The 16246-nt window shown below is 38.8% G+C and overlaps 1 protein-coding gene across 3 annotated transcripts in view; it reads left to right on the forward strand.

Moving 5' to 3' along the window:
• ITPR2 (inositol 1,4,5-trisphosphate receptor type 2) overlaps nucleotides 1–16246 on the forward strand; it is a 527231-nt gene that overhangs the window by 30725 nt on the left and 480260 nt on the right. For all 3 annotated transcript variants that reach the window (XM_079936794.1, XM_079936796.1, XM_079936795.1), the window contains exon 2: nucleotides 15322–15392. In XM_079936794.1, coding sequence (XP_079792920.1) covers nucleotides 15322–15392 — 71 coding nt within the window. The remainder of the gene's footprint in view (nucleotides 1–15321; nucleotides 15393–16246) is intronic.

Raw genomic sequence — 16246 nt, forward strand, 5'->3', positions numbered from 1 at the left:
CAGTAGTTGTGGCTCGTGGGCTCTAGAGATTATTAATTAGCTGTGTCAAATTTACTGTCTTAAATCCACCTACTTAAACAATTATTTTTCATTTCTAGAAATTCTTTATCAAATCTGTCTGCCCATTTTTGATGGGCTCTTACTCTTTGCTCTTTTAAGAAAATTATCTTTAATGTCTTTAACCATTCATAATAGTTATATTTTTAGTTGGTAATTAACAATATGTTTATTGTCGTTTTTGCTGATACATGCATAGCAGTTTGTTGCGTTGTCTTATTAGTAATTTGTAAAATATTTGAACTTATATTTCTTGAATTTAATCTTCAGTATAACTACTATAAATTCTGGACAAAATATAAAAAACAACTATGTGGAAATGTGAGGAAGTGACCAAAGCCAGGCAGAAACCTGGGGCCAGGGAGGTGTCTATTCTTGAAATAAGAGAGTGTACCTAGGTGAGTTCCCCATTTTACAGCCTTTTTTCCTGAGAAAGTTGGTGCCAACCATGTGGCAAAAGCTCAGATAGGAATGACAGTCTGGTGGTGGTAGTAGTAGTAGTAGCAAAGTTCTGGACTTGAACTTTGCCTAGTGTGTCACTTTTACCAGTGCCATTGATTTTCTAGCTCTCTGCAGATAATTGAGAACTGGTAGTAGTTAAGGTCACCTTAGCCATCACTAAATAAGTGATCTCAACTGGTATAGATGCCCATTCATATCCTGAGAAAGACACTTTACAAATGCGTTGACTTTCACGAGAACAGTAATGGACCAGCTAGAACAAAATGCTGCACATACTGACTTGCAACAGTATTGGGTTCAAAGAAGTGAGCAGGCAGGGTAGAGAGGATCAAGGAAAGGAAGTTATTAGATGGAGAAGGAAAATCCTAGAAGAAAAAATCAGATTGCTTTCTTTGGCTGGATTAGGACTTTAAGCTTTCAAAATATACAGGTAAATCCTGTCTGAAGTCATGGTCAGATATACATGCTTCTCTTTGAAAGGCAATGTGTAACTCTTAGTCTTTTTCCCCCAAGTTTCACTAGCATCCATACTCTGAATATAATACAGACGCAAATGTATCGAATAAATGTGTGGACACCAAGGGGGGAAAGAGGGGAGGTGCTGATGGTAGTGGTGGTGGGATGAATTGGGAGATTGGGATTGACATATATACACTAATATGTATAAAATAGATAATAAGAACCTGCTGTATAAATAAATAAAATAAAAAAATTGTTTCACAAAATGATGGCTTCTTGTGGTGATTTCTAAAAAAAGTTAACATGTGAGTGACAGCGTTCCGTTTGTAGTCCTTATGATACCCATTTTGTTTAAAGGTCTTTGAGTCATTTATATGTGGTTTAGATTAGTTTTATCGTTCATGGAAGAACAACTGGAAGCATTTTAAATACCTAAAGAGCAAGCACAACTTCAGCTTTGGAAGGAACCAATTTTAGAAATATTAGCAGCAACAAACCTGTGCATGGTTGAAAAACTTGCACATGGAATTAAATATACTTTTAATATTTAAACTTAAAGTATTTGTTCTAATAAAGATATATTATTGAAATAAGAAATCTAAAAAGAGAAGATAATGTTAAACCTTATTGGTTTAACTTTTAAAAATCTCATATTTCCAATGGCAAAAGGGAATTTAACTCTACTTGTCATCAGAGACAAAATATGAGTTACAGCTATGAGTGAATTTTCTGTGTTGCATCTGTTTTGCATTTACAAGTTAGAATACTTTTTGGCAGAAAGTTTTACAATGAAATTACTTCCCTCTTTGTGTGATTAGAATTGTTTATGGCCTTGTGCAGGGGTGTGTCCACAGGACGTATCAGACCTAAGGTATGGAACTGGACATTTGTAGAACCTAGCATTTCCTGTTAAGATGCTCTGAATTATGAGCCAGATTAATTGGCTTACAAACAAGAATCTACAGGCCTGGAGGTTGGCTCCGTACTTAGGCAGCTTGAGTACTGGTCAGTAAAAAAAGGTCCCTATTACTAAATGGCAACACCTTAAGATGCTAAAATACTGTGTTCTGAGACTATGGTCGTTATGGTGAATGAATGGAACAAAAATCACATACCAGCACTTTGCTTGGAATGATAAAGTAATGAATAAACTTAAAAAAATTGATTCTAAACAGTTAAACTTTCAAACTACAATGTATAAAATATTATAAAGTCAGAATTTGCTGTTGGAAGATGATACCACAAGCCAAACTTGATTATAATACAGGATCAGAGAAATGAAAAAGCACAGAAATAGAAGGAATTTGTGAGATCACAGCTGCCGCATTTAGATAATGAGGCGCAGAGAGGTTAAGTGGCTAGCATAAACACAGCTGGTTATGGAATGGCAGACCAAGGATTAGAGAGCTCAATTTTTTTTTTTTTTTCTTCTACTCTAGTACTACTTCTACATGAAGGTGAAGGAGAGGTTTGACTGATGTGCCAGGGTTGTGGTGATGGTGGGTGGTAGGGTTGTGTGCAGTGATGGACAGTTTTGCTAAGAAGTCAGAAGATTGCAGCTAAGGGAGAAATTCATATGGCCAGCAGGGTAAAAATCCTAGAGTTAGGGATAAAGTGATTTGTGACAGTCCTGAAAGTGCTGTAAAGGCAATTCCACCCTACTTATGAACCTGGCCACAATATTAGCCCCCTTTCTTACCAACAGTTTTTAACAATACCCACTGTGGATTCCCCACCTTCTCTCTCCCCTCAAATTCATTTTCTTTAAATATGCTTCAGTGCCATTGTATCGATATTAGAAATGAATTATATCACTTAATTGTACAAATATCAGATATATGTGGTAGGCATATATCAGGAAGATAGCACACTTACTTTTAAAAAGTATTCAAGGTAGAAATACCGTTTATGGCTTCATGAGGAAAAATATATGACTAGCATATTTTACCTATCTCATGACATTTTCTTGGCAGTTGGTGGAATAACGCAAGACTGGAGACCAAAGAATAATTTGCTTTCTTTTGGAAATCTACTTACAAATCTGAAAGCCATGTATTTTTATACAATAATTTATTTACACTCCATGTGTGTTCCTAAAATATATGCTGTTTAGTTTTGCCTACTTATGCTGTCTATATAAATGGAATTATATAACATTTGGGACTTCCTTTTTTTTAGCTCAACTTTATGTCTGTGAGATTTTCAGTGCTGTTGCATGCAGCTGCAATTTATTCACTTTAAAAAATAGTTATCTTTCTTTTTAACATCTTTATTGGATGTTAAAGGACTGTCTGTCCTTTTGTCCCTCAGCTAGAAGCTGTAATGGTTACTAGATTTTCCAATAAAGTGGAAATTTGGAATCAAGAGGAATATAATCAATTTCCATTCATTGTAGTGCCTGATTAAATCTAACCTGATTTATTTAAAACATATGCTCATTTTCTAGTTTGCATATAATTTTCATGTATCCATATAAGGATTGCTTTACTGCTTTTCTGCCCAACTTACCAATTCTGGCTCTGAAACTTATTTTAAAACTGTGTGTCATCTGCCTTATGTGCCCATATACCCCCACTTATTTGTTTGGTTTAGACAGTGATTCTGGAATGAGTATTATCTAGTAAATGTGCTGTTGTGTACAAAGCATGGTAACCATGTTTTTAGAGAAGTAAAGTTTTAAAATTAAAAAAAAATTGGAGTATAATTGCTTTACAATGTTGTGTTAGTTTCTGCTGTACAACAAAGTGAATCAGCTATATGTATACATATATCCCCACCCTCTTGCATCTCCCTCCCACCCTCCCTATCCCACCCCTCTAGGAGGACACAAAGCACTGAGCTGATCTCCCTGTGCTATGCGCCTGCTTCCCACTAGCTAGCTATTAAAAAATAGTTATCTTTTGTATGAAATCATTCATTTGTCATAATTTATTTATCCATGCTACTATTACTGATGGACATTTGGGTTTTTCCAGTGTTTGCTATCACTCTTGTACATGTCTCCATGTGCACATTTGCAAGATTTCTCTAGGGGGCATATCTGTCCAGTTAAAATTTGATTCACATATATTTTTGATTTATATTTATGTATGAAATCTTCAAAGGAGCTAATGAAATCTCCTTATAGATACCTTGGAAGGTCTAATTGTTGAATGATTTTTTTCTTGTCAATTGCAGGGACCAAATAATTTACAGCTATGACCTTATGAAGAAAAGATAGATATGAAAGAAAACAGATTTTACGTTAGTTGAGTTTCAGTGACAGGTTGAGAATTTTAAGCTATCGCTTAGAATTGCCTGTTTGGCTTAGTTGCTGATTCAGACAGGGGAAAATAAATGCACCCCATTAGCTGCATTTAATTTAGCCCATTAAAGTGCACTGATAGATTGGGTTGAAAGGTGCTATATAAGATATTGTTATTTAGAGCAGGCTATCTTGACCCTTCTCAGGATTTGACATTTTTGATAACTTTCTGAGACATGTCTGGATGGGGAATATTTCCTACCCCTTCTTCCATCTACTATTAGGTAACCATTTGTTAGTTCCAGGTTTTTTTTTTAATGTTTCTGTGATCTACCAAAAATACCATGATTGATTTACTCACTTATTCAAAAAGTGACTCAGTCATTCACTCAATTAATAATTATTTAGCATCTTCCATGTTTGAGGCCTAATACTTAGATTTGGGCATATTATGGTGAGCAGAACAGGAATGCACTGACTCTCATGGAACTTATAATTTTTGGTGCTAGTGAAATATGCTTATATAAGAAATCTTGATGGAGTGTGTGATAAGTTGTCTTATAGAGGAGACCCTTGGGTACTCTGGGAAAGCAGGTACTCGTAATCCATTCAAGAAAGTTTGGAGAGCCTTTAAAAAATACAGATTCTTAGACCTTATCCCCAGAAATTTTGTTTTGTTAGATCTGGACCAAAGAAACTTCTTATTATTACCTCCTATATATATACGATTCAGCCAATGAGCCGAATGTGGGAAACATTGTTTATCAGTGAGAAAAATGGGCGGTAATCATGAGAGGGTATTTAAATGACTTAGGGATGGAATAGATGGTTTTCAGAGGATTTCTGTTCTTAGGCCAAAGGTTGATCTTTATATATGTCCCTATTCAATTGTCAACTCTTATTCCTAAGTTGTAAAAGTTAACTGCCCCAGTGGTGGATGGGAAAGCCTGGCTTATCAGTAGTACATACGAAAAAAACTTGGAATCGTTTAGCTGTAAGCCCAATGAATGTCAGAGGTGGGTTTGACTGCCACGGAAGCTACTGCAATCTTAGGTTGCATAACTGTAAGCGTAGTGTCAGAAAGAAAGAGGTAACGGTCCCCTGACCCCTGCACTTGTTGGGGGCACATCTGGACTCATGTGAATAGCTTCCAGGATCACATTTAAGGGGGATGTTGACACTTGGGTGTATGAAAGGATGTTGAGTTCCTTGGTAAATATCCATATGAGGAAGAACTGGAGAGAAACAGTCTTGTTCATTCCAGAAAAAGAAAACTTAGTCTATGTAGTTCCAGAAGAAAGAACTGAGATCAAAAAGGGAAAGATATTTGGGAAAGCAAGTCTCATTTTTTCGTTGATTTATTTAACAAATGTTTATTAAGTGGCTACTGTATATAACACATTCTAGCGGATGCCAAGGATATAATGGTAAACAAGTTGGATTTAGTTTCTGACTTCACGGAGTTACAATTTATTGGAAGATCAGACAATTAAGCAAGCGGTCATAAGAAAATGTAAGTACTGGGATGGGAAAAAGACCTATACAACAGATTTCTAATATTAGTACTGGCAGAAAGGTGGTAAGTGGTGAATACTCTGGCCCTGGAGGTATTCAAGAAGATGCTCTTGTAGATATTATAGAAGTTGTGCAGTAAAATCCTGTTTGACGTTTAGCATCAGTGATCATATATGTTTTTATAACAGATTCACACTCCTTGTTTCTTTTCTCACCCATTTAATCCTAACCTTCCCTTTCTCCCCTTCTCTCTAAACTCAGCTCCAGTTCTTTAAGTCTGCATGATGAGATGACTTTCTTTATAATTTTCACAGACCTTTGTTTATAAGGGATAGGACAGATTCTTAGAACTGAAGGCACACTTAATTACTGTGTTTTTCTCTGGGCTATCAGATATTTGAGAATAGGCATAAATGTTTACATAAATGCACTGTGACCTGATTGATGGCTTTAGTTTTTCCCATTGCTCTTGGTGGCTAGCCCATGCAGGTGAGGACTCTTCGGGGCATTCTAGGGGAGCCTGCATTTCTGTGGGATTGGCAGGCACTAAGAATATGTAAAATACCCATGGCGCTTTTAATATAATTTTTATGCGCTCTAAATGAGACTATGTGTTTTTTTTTGTTTTTTTACATCTTTATTGGAGTATAATTGCTTTACAATGGTGTGCTAGTTTCTTCTTTATAACAGAGTTATTCAGTTATACATATACATATGTTCCCATATCTCTTCCCTCTTGCGTCTCCCTACCTCCCACCCTCCCTATCCCACCCCTCTAGGTGGTCACAAAGCACCGAGCTGATATCCCTGTGCTATGTGGCTGCTTCCCAGTAGCTATCTATTTTACGTTTGGTAGTGTATATATGTCCATGCCACTCTCTCACTTTGTCCCAGCTTATCCTTCCCCCTCCCCATATCTTCAAGTCCATTCTCTAGTAGGTCTGTGTCTTTATTCCTGTCTTACCCCTAGGTTCTTCATGACATTTTTTCCCCTAAGATTCCATATATATGTGTTAGCATACGGTATTTGTCTTTCTCTTTCTGACTTACTTCACTCTGTATGACAGACTCTAGGTCCATCCACCTCACTACAAATAGCTCAATTTCGTTTCTTTTTATGGCTGAGTAATATTCCATTGTATATATGTGCCACATCTTCTTTATCCATTCATCCGATGATGGACACTTAGGTTGTTTCCATCTCCTGGCTATTGTAAATAGAGCTGCAATGAACATTTTGGTACATGACTCTTGGTGAATTATGGTTTTCTCAGGGTATATGCCCAGTAGTGGGATGGCTGGGTCATATGGTAGTTGTATTTTTAGTTTTTTAAGGAACCTCCATACTGTTCTCCATAGTGGCTGTACCAATTCACATTCCCACCAGCAGTGCAAGAGTGTTCCCTTTTCTCCACACCCTCTCCAGCATTTATTGTTTGTAGATTTTTTTATGATGGCCATTCGGAATGGTGTGAGATGATATCTCATTGTAGTTTTGATTTCCATTTCTCTAATGATTAATGATGTTGAGCATTCTGTCATGTGTTTGTTGGCAGTCTGTATATCTTCTTTGGAGAAATGTCTATTTAGGTCTTCTGCCCATTTTTGGATTGGGTTGTTTGTTTTTTTGTTATTGAGCTGCATGTAAATTTTGGAGATTAATCCTTTGTCAGTTCCTTCATTTCCAAATATTTTCTCCCATTCTGAGGGTTGGCTTTTGGTTTAATTTATGGTTTCCTTTGTTATGCAAAAGCTTTGAAGTTTTATTAGGTCCCATTTGTTTATTTTTGTTTTTATTTCCATTTCTCTAGGAGGTGGGTCAAAAAGGATCTTGCTGTGATTTATGTCATAGAGTGTTCTGCCTATGTTTTCCTCTAAGAGTTTGATAGTTTCTGGCCTTACATTTAGGTCTTTAATTCCATTTTGAGCTTATTTTTGTGTATGGTGTTAGGGAGTGTTCTAATCTCATACTTTTACATGTAGCTGTCCAGTTTTCCCAGCACCACTTATAGAAGAGGCTGTCCTTTCTCCACTGTACATTCCTGCATCCTTTATCAAAGATAAGGTGACCATATGTGCATGGGTTTAACTCTGGGCTTTCTATCCTGTTCCATTGATCTGTATTTCTGTTTTTGTGCCAGTACCATATTGTCTTGATCACTGTAGCTTTGTAGTATAGTCTGAAGTCAGGGAGCCTGATTCCTCCAGCTCCGTTTTTCGTTCTCTAGATTGCTTTGGCTATTCGGGGTCATTTGTGTTTCCATACAAATTGTGAAATTTTTTGTTCTAGTTCTGTGAAAAATGCCAGTGGTAGTTTGATAGGGATTGCATTGAATCTGTAGATTGCTTTGGGTAGTAGAGTCATTTTCACAATGTTGATTCTTCCAATCCAAGAACATGGTATATCTCTCCATCTATTTGTATCATCTTTAATTTCTTTCATCAGTGTCCTATAATTTTCTGCATACAGGTCTTTTGTCTCCTTAGGTAGGTTTATTCCTAGTATTTTATTCTTTTTGTTGCAGTGGTAAATGGGAGTGTTTTCTTGATTTCACTTTCAGATTTTTCATCATTAGTGTATAGGAATGCCAGATTTTCTGTGCATTAATTTTGTATGCTGCTACTTTACCAAATTCATTAATTAGCTCTAGTAGTTTTCTGGTAGCATCTTTAGGATTCTCTATGTATAGTATCATGTCATCTGCAAACAGTGACAGTTTTACTTCTTCTTTTCCAATTTGGATTCCTTTTATTTCCTTTTCTTCTCTGATTGCTGTGGCTAAAACTTCCAAAACTATGTTGAAGGAGAGTGGTGAGAGTGGGCAAACTTGTCTTGTTCCTGATCTTAGTGGAAATGCTTTCAGTTTTTCACCATTGAGGACGATGTTGGCTGTGGGTTTGTCATCTATGGCCTTTATTATGTTGAGGAAAGTTCCCTCTGTGCCTACTTTCTGGAGGGTTTTTATCATAAATGGGTGTTGAATTTTGTTGAAAGCTTTTTGTGCATCTATTTAGATGACCATATGGTTTTTCTCCTTCAATTGGTTAATATGGTGTATCATATTGATTGATTTGCATATATTGAAGAATCCTTGCATTCCTGGACTAAACCCCACTTGATCATGGTGTATGATCCTTTTATTGTGCTGTTGGATTCTGTTTGCTAGTGGTTTGTTGAGGATTTTTGCATCTATGTTCATCAGTGATATTGGCCTGTAGTTTTCTTTCTTTGTGACATCCTTGTCTGGTTTTGGTATCAGGGTGATGGTGGCTTCGTAGAATGAGTTTGGGAGTGTTCCTCCCTCTGCTATATTTTGGAAGAGTTTGAGAAGGATAGGTGTTAGCTCTTCTCTAAATGTTTGATAGAATTCGCCTGTGAAGCCATTTGGTCCTGGGCTTTTGTTTGTTGGAAGATTTTTAATCACAGTTTCCATTTCAGTGCTTGTGATTGGTGTGTTCATATTTTCTATTACTTCCTGATTCATTCTTGGCATGTTGTGCATTTGTAAGAATTTGTCCATTTCTTTCTGGTTGTCCATTTTATTGGCATAGAGTTGCTTGTAGTAATCTCTCATTGTCTTTTGTATTTCTGCAGTGTCAGTTGTTACTTCTCCTTCTTCATTTCTAATTCTATTGATTTGAGTCTTCTCCCTTTTTTCTTGATGAGTCTGGCTAATGGTTTATCAATTTTGTTTATCTTCTCAAAGAACCAGCTTTTAGTTTTATTGATCTTTGCTATTGTTTCCTTCATTTCTTTGTCATTCATTTCTGATCTGATCTTTATGATTTCTTTCCTTCTGCTAACTTTGGGCGTTTTTGTTCTTCTTTCTCTAATTGCTTTAGGTGCAAGTTTAGGTTGTTTATTCGAGATGTTTCCTGTTTCTTAAGGTAGGATTGTATGGCTATAAACTTCCCTCTCAGAACTGCTTTTGCTGCATCCCATAGGTTTTGGGTTGTCGTGTCTCCATTGTCATTTGTTTCTAGGTATGTTTTGATTTCCTCTTTGATTTCTTCAGTGATCACTTCGTTATTAAGTAGTGTATTGTTTAGCCTCTATGTGTTTGTATTTTTTACAGATCTTTTCCGGTAGTTGATATCTTGTCTCATAGCATTGTGGTCAGAAAAGATACTTGATACAATTTCAATTCTCTTAAATTTACCAAGGCTTGATTTGTGACCCAAGATGTGATCTATCCTGGAGAATGTTCCATGAGCACTTAAGAAAAACGTGTATTCTGTTATTTTTGGATGGAATGTCCTATAAATATCAATTAAGTCCATCTTGTTTAATGTATCATTTAAAGCATGTGTTTCCTTATTTATTTTCATTTTGTATGTTCTGTCCATTGGTGAAAGTGGGGTGTTAAAGTCCCCTACTATGAATGTGTTACTGTCGATTTCACCTTTTACGGCTCTTAGTATTTGCCTTATGTTGAGGTGCTCCTATGTTGGGTGCATAAATAGTTATAATTGTTATATCTTCTTCTTGGATCGATTCCTTGATCATTATGTAGTGTCCTTCTTTGTCTCTTCTAATAGCCTTTATTTTTAAGTCTATTTTGTCTGATATGAGAATTGATACTCCAGCTGTCTTTGGTTTCCATTTGCATGGAATATCTTTTTCCATCCCCTCACTTTCAGTCTGTATGTGTCTCTAGGTCTGAAGTGGGTCTCTTGCAGATAGCATATATATGGGTCTTGTTTTTGTATCCATTCAACCTGTCTGTGTCTTTTGGTGGGAGCATTTAATCCATTTACATTTAATGTAATTATTGACATGTATGTTCCTATTCCCATTTTTTTAATTGTTTTGGGTTTGTTATTGTAGGTCTTTTCCTTCTCTTGTGTTCCTTGCCTAGAGAAGATCCTTTAGCATTTGTTGTAAAGCTGGTTTGGTGGTGCTGAACTCTCTCAGCTTTTGCTTGTCTGTAAATGTTTTAATTTCTCCATCAAATGTTAATGAGATCCTTGCTGGGTAGAGTAATCTTGGTTGTAGGTGTTTCTCCTTCAGCATTTTAAATATGTCCTGCGAGTCCCTTCTGGCTTGCAGAGTTTCTGCTGAAAGATCAGCTGTTAACCTTATGGGGATTCCCTCGTGTGTTATTTGTTGTTTTTCCCTTGGTGCTTTTTTTTTATTTGTGGTATGCGGACCTCTCACTGCTGTGGCCTCTCCCACCGCAGAGCACAGGCTCCGGACGCACAGGCCCAGCGGCCACGGCTCACGGGCCCAGCCGCTCTGCGGCATGTGGGATCCTCCTGGACTGGGGCACGAACCTGCGTCCTCTGCATCAGCAGGCAGACTCCCAACCAGTGCGCCACCAGCGAAGCCCCCTTGCTGCTATTAATATGTTTTCTTTGTATTTAATTTTTGACAGTTTGATTAATATGTGTCTTGGCGTGTTTCTCCTTGGATTTATCCTGTATGGGACTCTCTGTGCTTCCTGGACTTGATTAAATATTTCCTTTCCCATATTAGGGAAGTTTTCAACTATAATCTCTTCAAATATCTTCTCAGTCCCTTTCTTTTTCTCTTCTTCTTCTGGAACCCCTATAATTCGAATGTTGGTGCGTTTAATGTTGTCCCAGAGGTCTCCGAGATTGTCCTCGGTTCTTTTCATTCTTTTTTCTTTATTCTGCTCTGCAGTAGTTATTTCCACTATTTTATCTTCCAGGTCACTATCCGTTCTTCTGCCTCAGTTATTCTGCTATTGATCCCTTCTAGAGTATTTTTAATTTCATTTATTGTGTTGTTCATTGTTGCTTGTTTCCTCTTTAGTTCTTCTAGGTCTTTGTTAAATGTTTCTTGCATTTTCTCTATTCTGTTTCCACGATTTTGGATCATCTTTACTATCATTATTCTGAATTCTTTTTCAGGTAGACTGTCTATTTCCTCTTCATTTGTTAGGTCTGGTGGGTTTTTATCTTGCTCCTTCATCTGCTGTGTGTTTTTCTGTCTTCTCATTTTGTTTATCTTACTGTGTTTGGGGTCTCCTTTTTGCAGGCTGCAGGTTGTTTTTGATGTCTGTCCCCAGTGGCTAAAGTTGGTTCAGTGGGTTGTGTAGGCTTCCTGGTGGAGGGGACTTGTGCCTGTGTTCTGGTGGTTGAGGCTGGATCTTGTCTTTCTGGTGGGCAGGTCCACGTCTGGTGGTGTGTTTTTGGGTGTCTGTGGACTTAGTATGATGTTAGGCAGCCTCTCTGCTAATGGGTGGGGTTGTGTTCCTGTCTTGCTAGTTGTTTGGCATAGGATGTCCAGCACTGTAGCTTTCTGGTCGTTGAGTGAAGCTGGGTGTTGGTGTTGAGATGGAGATCTCTGGGAGATTTTCGCCGTTTGATATTACGTGGAGCTGGGAGGTCTCTTGTGGACCAGTGTCTGAAGTTGGCTCTCCCACCTCAGAGGCACAGCAGTGACTCCTGGCTGCAGCACCAAGAGCCTTTCATCCACATGTCTCAGAATAAAAGGGAGAAAAAGTAGAAAGAAAGAAAGAAAGAGGATAAAAGAAAATAAAATATAGTAAGATAAAATAAAATAAAGTTATTAAAATAAAAAATAATTAAGAAAAAATCTTTTAAAAAAGTAAAAACAAAATAAACAAACAAAAAATCAACCAAAAAACGGACAGATAGAACCCTAGGACAAATGGTGAAAGCAAAGCTATACAGACAAAATGTCACACAGAAGCATACACATACACACTCACAGAAAGAGGAAAAGGGGAAAACATCATAAATCTTGCTCTCAAAGTCCACCTCCTCAATTTGGGATGATCCGTTGTCTATTCATGTATTCCACAGATGCAGGTACATCAAGTTGATTGTGGAGCTTTAATCTGCTGCTCCTGAGGCTGCTGGGAGAGATTTCCATTTCTCTTCTTTGTTCTCACAGCTCCTGGGGTTCAGCTTTGGATTTGGCTCTGCCTTTGCGTGTAGGTCGCTGGAGGGCGTCTGTTCCTCGCTCACATAGGACGGGGTTAAAGGAGACGCTGATTCGGGGTCTCTGGCTCACTCAGGCAGGGGGCGAGGGAGGGGTACGAATGCGGGGCGAGCGTGCGGCGGCAGAGGCCAGTGGGACGTTGCACCAGGCTGAGGCGCGCCATGCGTTCTCCCGGAGGAGTTGACCCTGGATCCTGGGACCCTGGCAGTGGCGGCCTGCACAGGCTCCCCGGAAGGGAGGTGTGGATAGTGACCTGTGCTCGCACACAGGCTTCTTGGTGGCGGCAGCAGCAGCCTTAGCGTCTCATGCCCGTCTCTGGGGTCCGCGCTGTTAGCCGCGGCTCGCGCCCGTCTCTGGAGCTCCTTGAAGCAGCGCTCTTAATCCCCTCTCCTCGCGCACCAGGAAACAAAGAGGGAAGAAAAAGTCTCTTGCCTCTTCAGCAGGTCCAGACTTTTCCCCGGACTCCCTCCCGGCTAGCCGTGGTGCACTAACCCCCTGCAGGCTGTGTTCACGCGTCCAACCCCAGTCCTCTCCCTGCGCTCCCACCAAAGACCGAGCCTCAGCTCGCAGCCTCCGCCCGCCCCGGCGGGTGAGCAGACAAGCCTCTCGGGCTGGTGAGTGCCGGTCGGCACCGATCCTCTGTGCGGGCATCTCTCGTCGCTTTGCCCTCCGCACCCCTGTTTTTTTTTTTTTTTTTGATTATTATGTTTTGAATTCTTAACGTGTCCTAACTAATTAGAAAAGCTGACCTTTCCCTCACAGCATTTTTTAGAATTTAAATACTACGTTTTGACATTCTCAGGACTCTGAGGCTTTCACGTTCAGTGTTACAGCCTGATCGGATATTGTGGAGGTTTGGGTTTGCTTTCTCTTGACCCAATGTGACTTCCTGTTTCTAGGAAAACAATTTTAAAGACTATTAAAAGGAATTTCTTGCATGCTTGGCAGCTCCTGTAGAAGCACATTTTAGTAAGCCAGTGTGAATGAAGTATATTAAAAAAATCAAAGAAAGAAGCATATTGCTTGATCAAATTAGCATTTTTTTTTGTGGAAATTGGATCTCATAGAAAAATCCAGTGATTTAGGAAGTGGCTGCTTTTGTAACCCAAGAACTAAAAGTTTCATCTTGATTTGTGTAATCATCCTAGTTCAAGGGGACAGTTGGTCACGAATCGGGGTTTACTTTTTGCTGGAGTTAATGCATACTAGTGAGTCCGATTAATATGTTTTTTTTTTTTTAAAAAAAACAAAGTCACAACTGGGGCATCTCTCTTCAAACAAGCTCACAAATTTGGAACTAATTCACATGCATTGTCACAATATTCTGGAGAAAACCCCAGTTACTTCCATCACTTAATCAATGGAAAAAATGAACATTAGTGAGTCTTTTGCTAGTCAGATATTACTCTGAGCAGGAGATTCACGCCTCCTGGCTCTCAGGTCAGAGATTCAGCTTCTCTGGGAATTGTCCTAGAAATTGGCTTCTCGTGAATATTTTAATAGGGGTATGTTTTTGTAACTAGATAGGTACTTTATTCATTTGAGTAATGTTTGCTGAGTACTCACTGTGTGGTAGGCACCTTTCTAGAGGCAGACAGTATGGTGAGGAATAAGGCAGGGAAAGTCCCTGATTTTATTTATCTTTTAAGCACTTGTATAAGGGCTTACTCTATGCCGGAAACTGTACTAGGTACTTTACAGATGTTAAATCATTTAATCCTCCTAACAATGCTGTGGGGTGGGTACTCTTATCCTTGTTTTGCAGGTGTAAAGAAGGAGGCTCAAAGTCACCTGGCTGGAAAGTGACCGAGCCAGGGTTGAACACAGGAGGAGTGCTCTTTACCGCACTGTGTGGTCATTCTGTAAGCCTGATCTCATAAGCTTACACATTCCTTATAAAAGCAAAACAAAACAACACACACGCACACACACAAGAACATAAAACCTATGGGCAGGGCTTCCCTGGTGGCGCAGTGGTTGAGAGTCCGCCTGCCGATGCAGGGGACGCGAGTTCGTGCCCTGGTCCGGGAAGATCCCACATGCCGCGGAGCGCCTCTGCCCGTGAGCCATGGCCGCTGAGCCTGCGCGTCCGGAGACTGTGCTCCGCAACGGGAGAAGCCACAACAGTGAGAGGCCCGCGTACGGCAAAACAAAAACAAAAACAAAAACAAAAACCTATGAGCAGTCTGACCACTGTTAATGTTTTAGTGTCTCTGTTCCAATCCTCATCATATGTGTCTGTGTAGAGGGGTGTGTGTGTGTGTGTGTGTGTGTGTGTGTGTGTGTTTAAATGTATACAATACCTTATTGATTGGTTCCCACTTATTTTCACAACATATTATACATGTTTTGCGGACCAGTGCTTTTAAAGAATAGAATTGTAACTAGCTCTACAGTGTTCCGTGGTTTGTCTATATCATGATTTCTCTAACCAGTTTCCTACCACTTAACAATGTTTCTTAATTTTGTATTTCATAAACCCTGCTTTAATTCATGTCCTCGTAACCAAATCCTTTTACAAATCCATGACTCTTCAAACATTTCTGAGTGAAGAATGGTATTAAAACTCTGTAAATATTTATGCGGTATCCACGTGCAGTCAGCGCTTTGTGAATATGACGATATCAACATGTGAACATGCTTTTCCTTCCAGGCTAGTGGATGACAGATGTGTGGTGCACCCAGAGGCGGGGGACCTCGCCAACCCTCCCAAGAAGTTCCGAGGTAAGAAAGAGATGCTTACTTTATATTATGTGATCCAACTGGGGATACTTTTGTGTCTTAAAATAAGGAATGTTAGAACTTTATTCAGCGTGAAACTTTCAAATAGAAATATGTCCACTGAAAATTCTTTCAAAAATATCCCCATCATTTTTCTTCTTTTACACGTTGAAGGGTTGATACTGAAAGAATAGTTTCAAGTTTTGTTTTGCTGGACAATAGTCTGTGTGTTGAAAGGAAATCTTGGTAATTAACTGTGAGAGGCCACTTTTCAAACCAGTAAATACGGCCGAATGATACGTGTTTATATATTTCTGTGTGAGTTGTACTATAAATGTTAGTGTTTCATTATCAACTCTTTAATTTATCTTTGTAAAATCTCCAGGATGGTGACGCTGATGTGTTAGCTTAGCTTTTAAAATGTCACTTTGGCTGGTATCTAATAACTACCAATTGTCTTAGAACTCCCTTGTAGGTATAATTTTAGAGACAGCATCATACTGTCAACTGAGAAATTGTTCATAGTAGGAGACTGATTATAACTGTTACAAGAGAAAGATTAATGGAACTTGCAGAGAATCATAGACAACTAAAACCAGTAATTAAGAGCTTGTGCAGATCAATTTCATAGTTTGTGTATACTTATAATAATAATTTAAAAACAGCATTCATTTTGAACATACTGTGTAAGCATTCCTCCTCACAATGATGAAAAGCAGGTTTAATAAGGGATACAGATCTAGAGAGAGAGTCAAAGGGATTTGCTAGAGCCGCAGACCCAACTCGGGATGTGCTCTCCCTGCAGTGGGGAAGGGAGATGCCTAATGTTTGGTACATGTTTCCCACGTTTCACTTTC

This window comes from Stenella coeruleoalba, assembly GCF_951394435.1.
Source record: "Stenella coeruleoalba genome assembly, chromosome: 11".
Classification (NCBI taxonomy): Eukaryota; Metazoa; Chordata; class Mammalia; order Artiodactyla; family Delphinidae; genus Stenella; species Stenella coeruleoalba.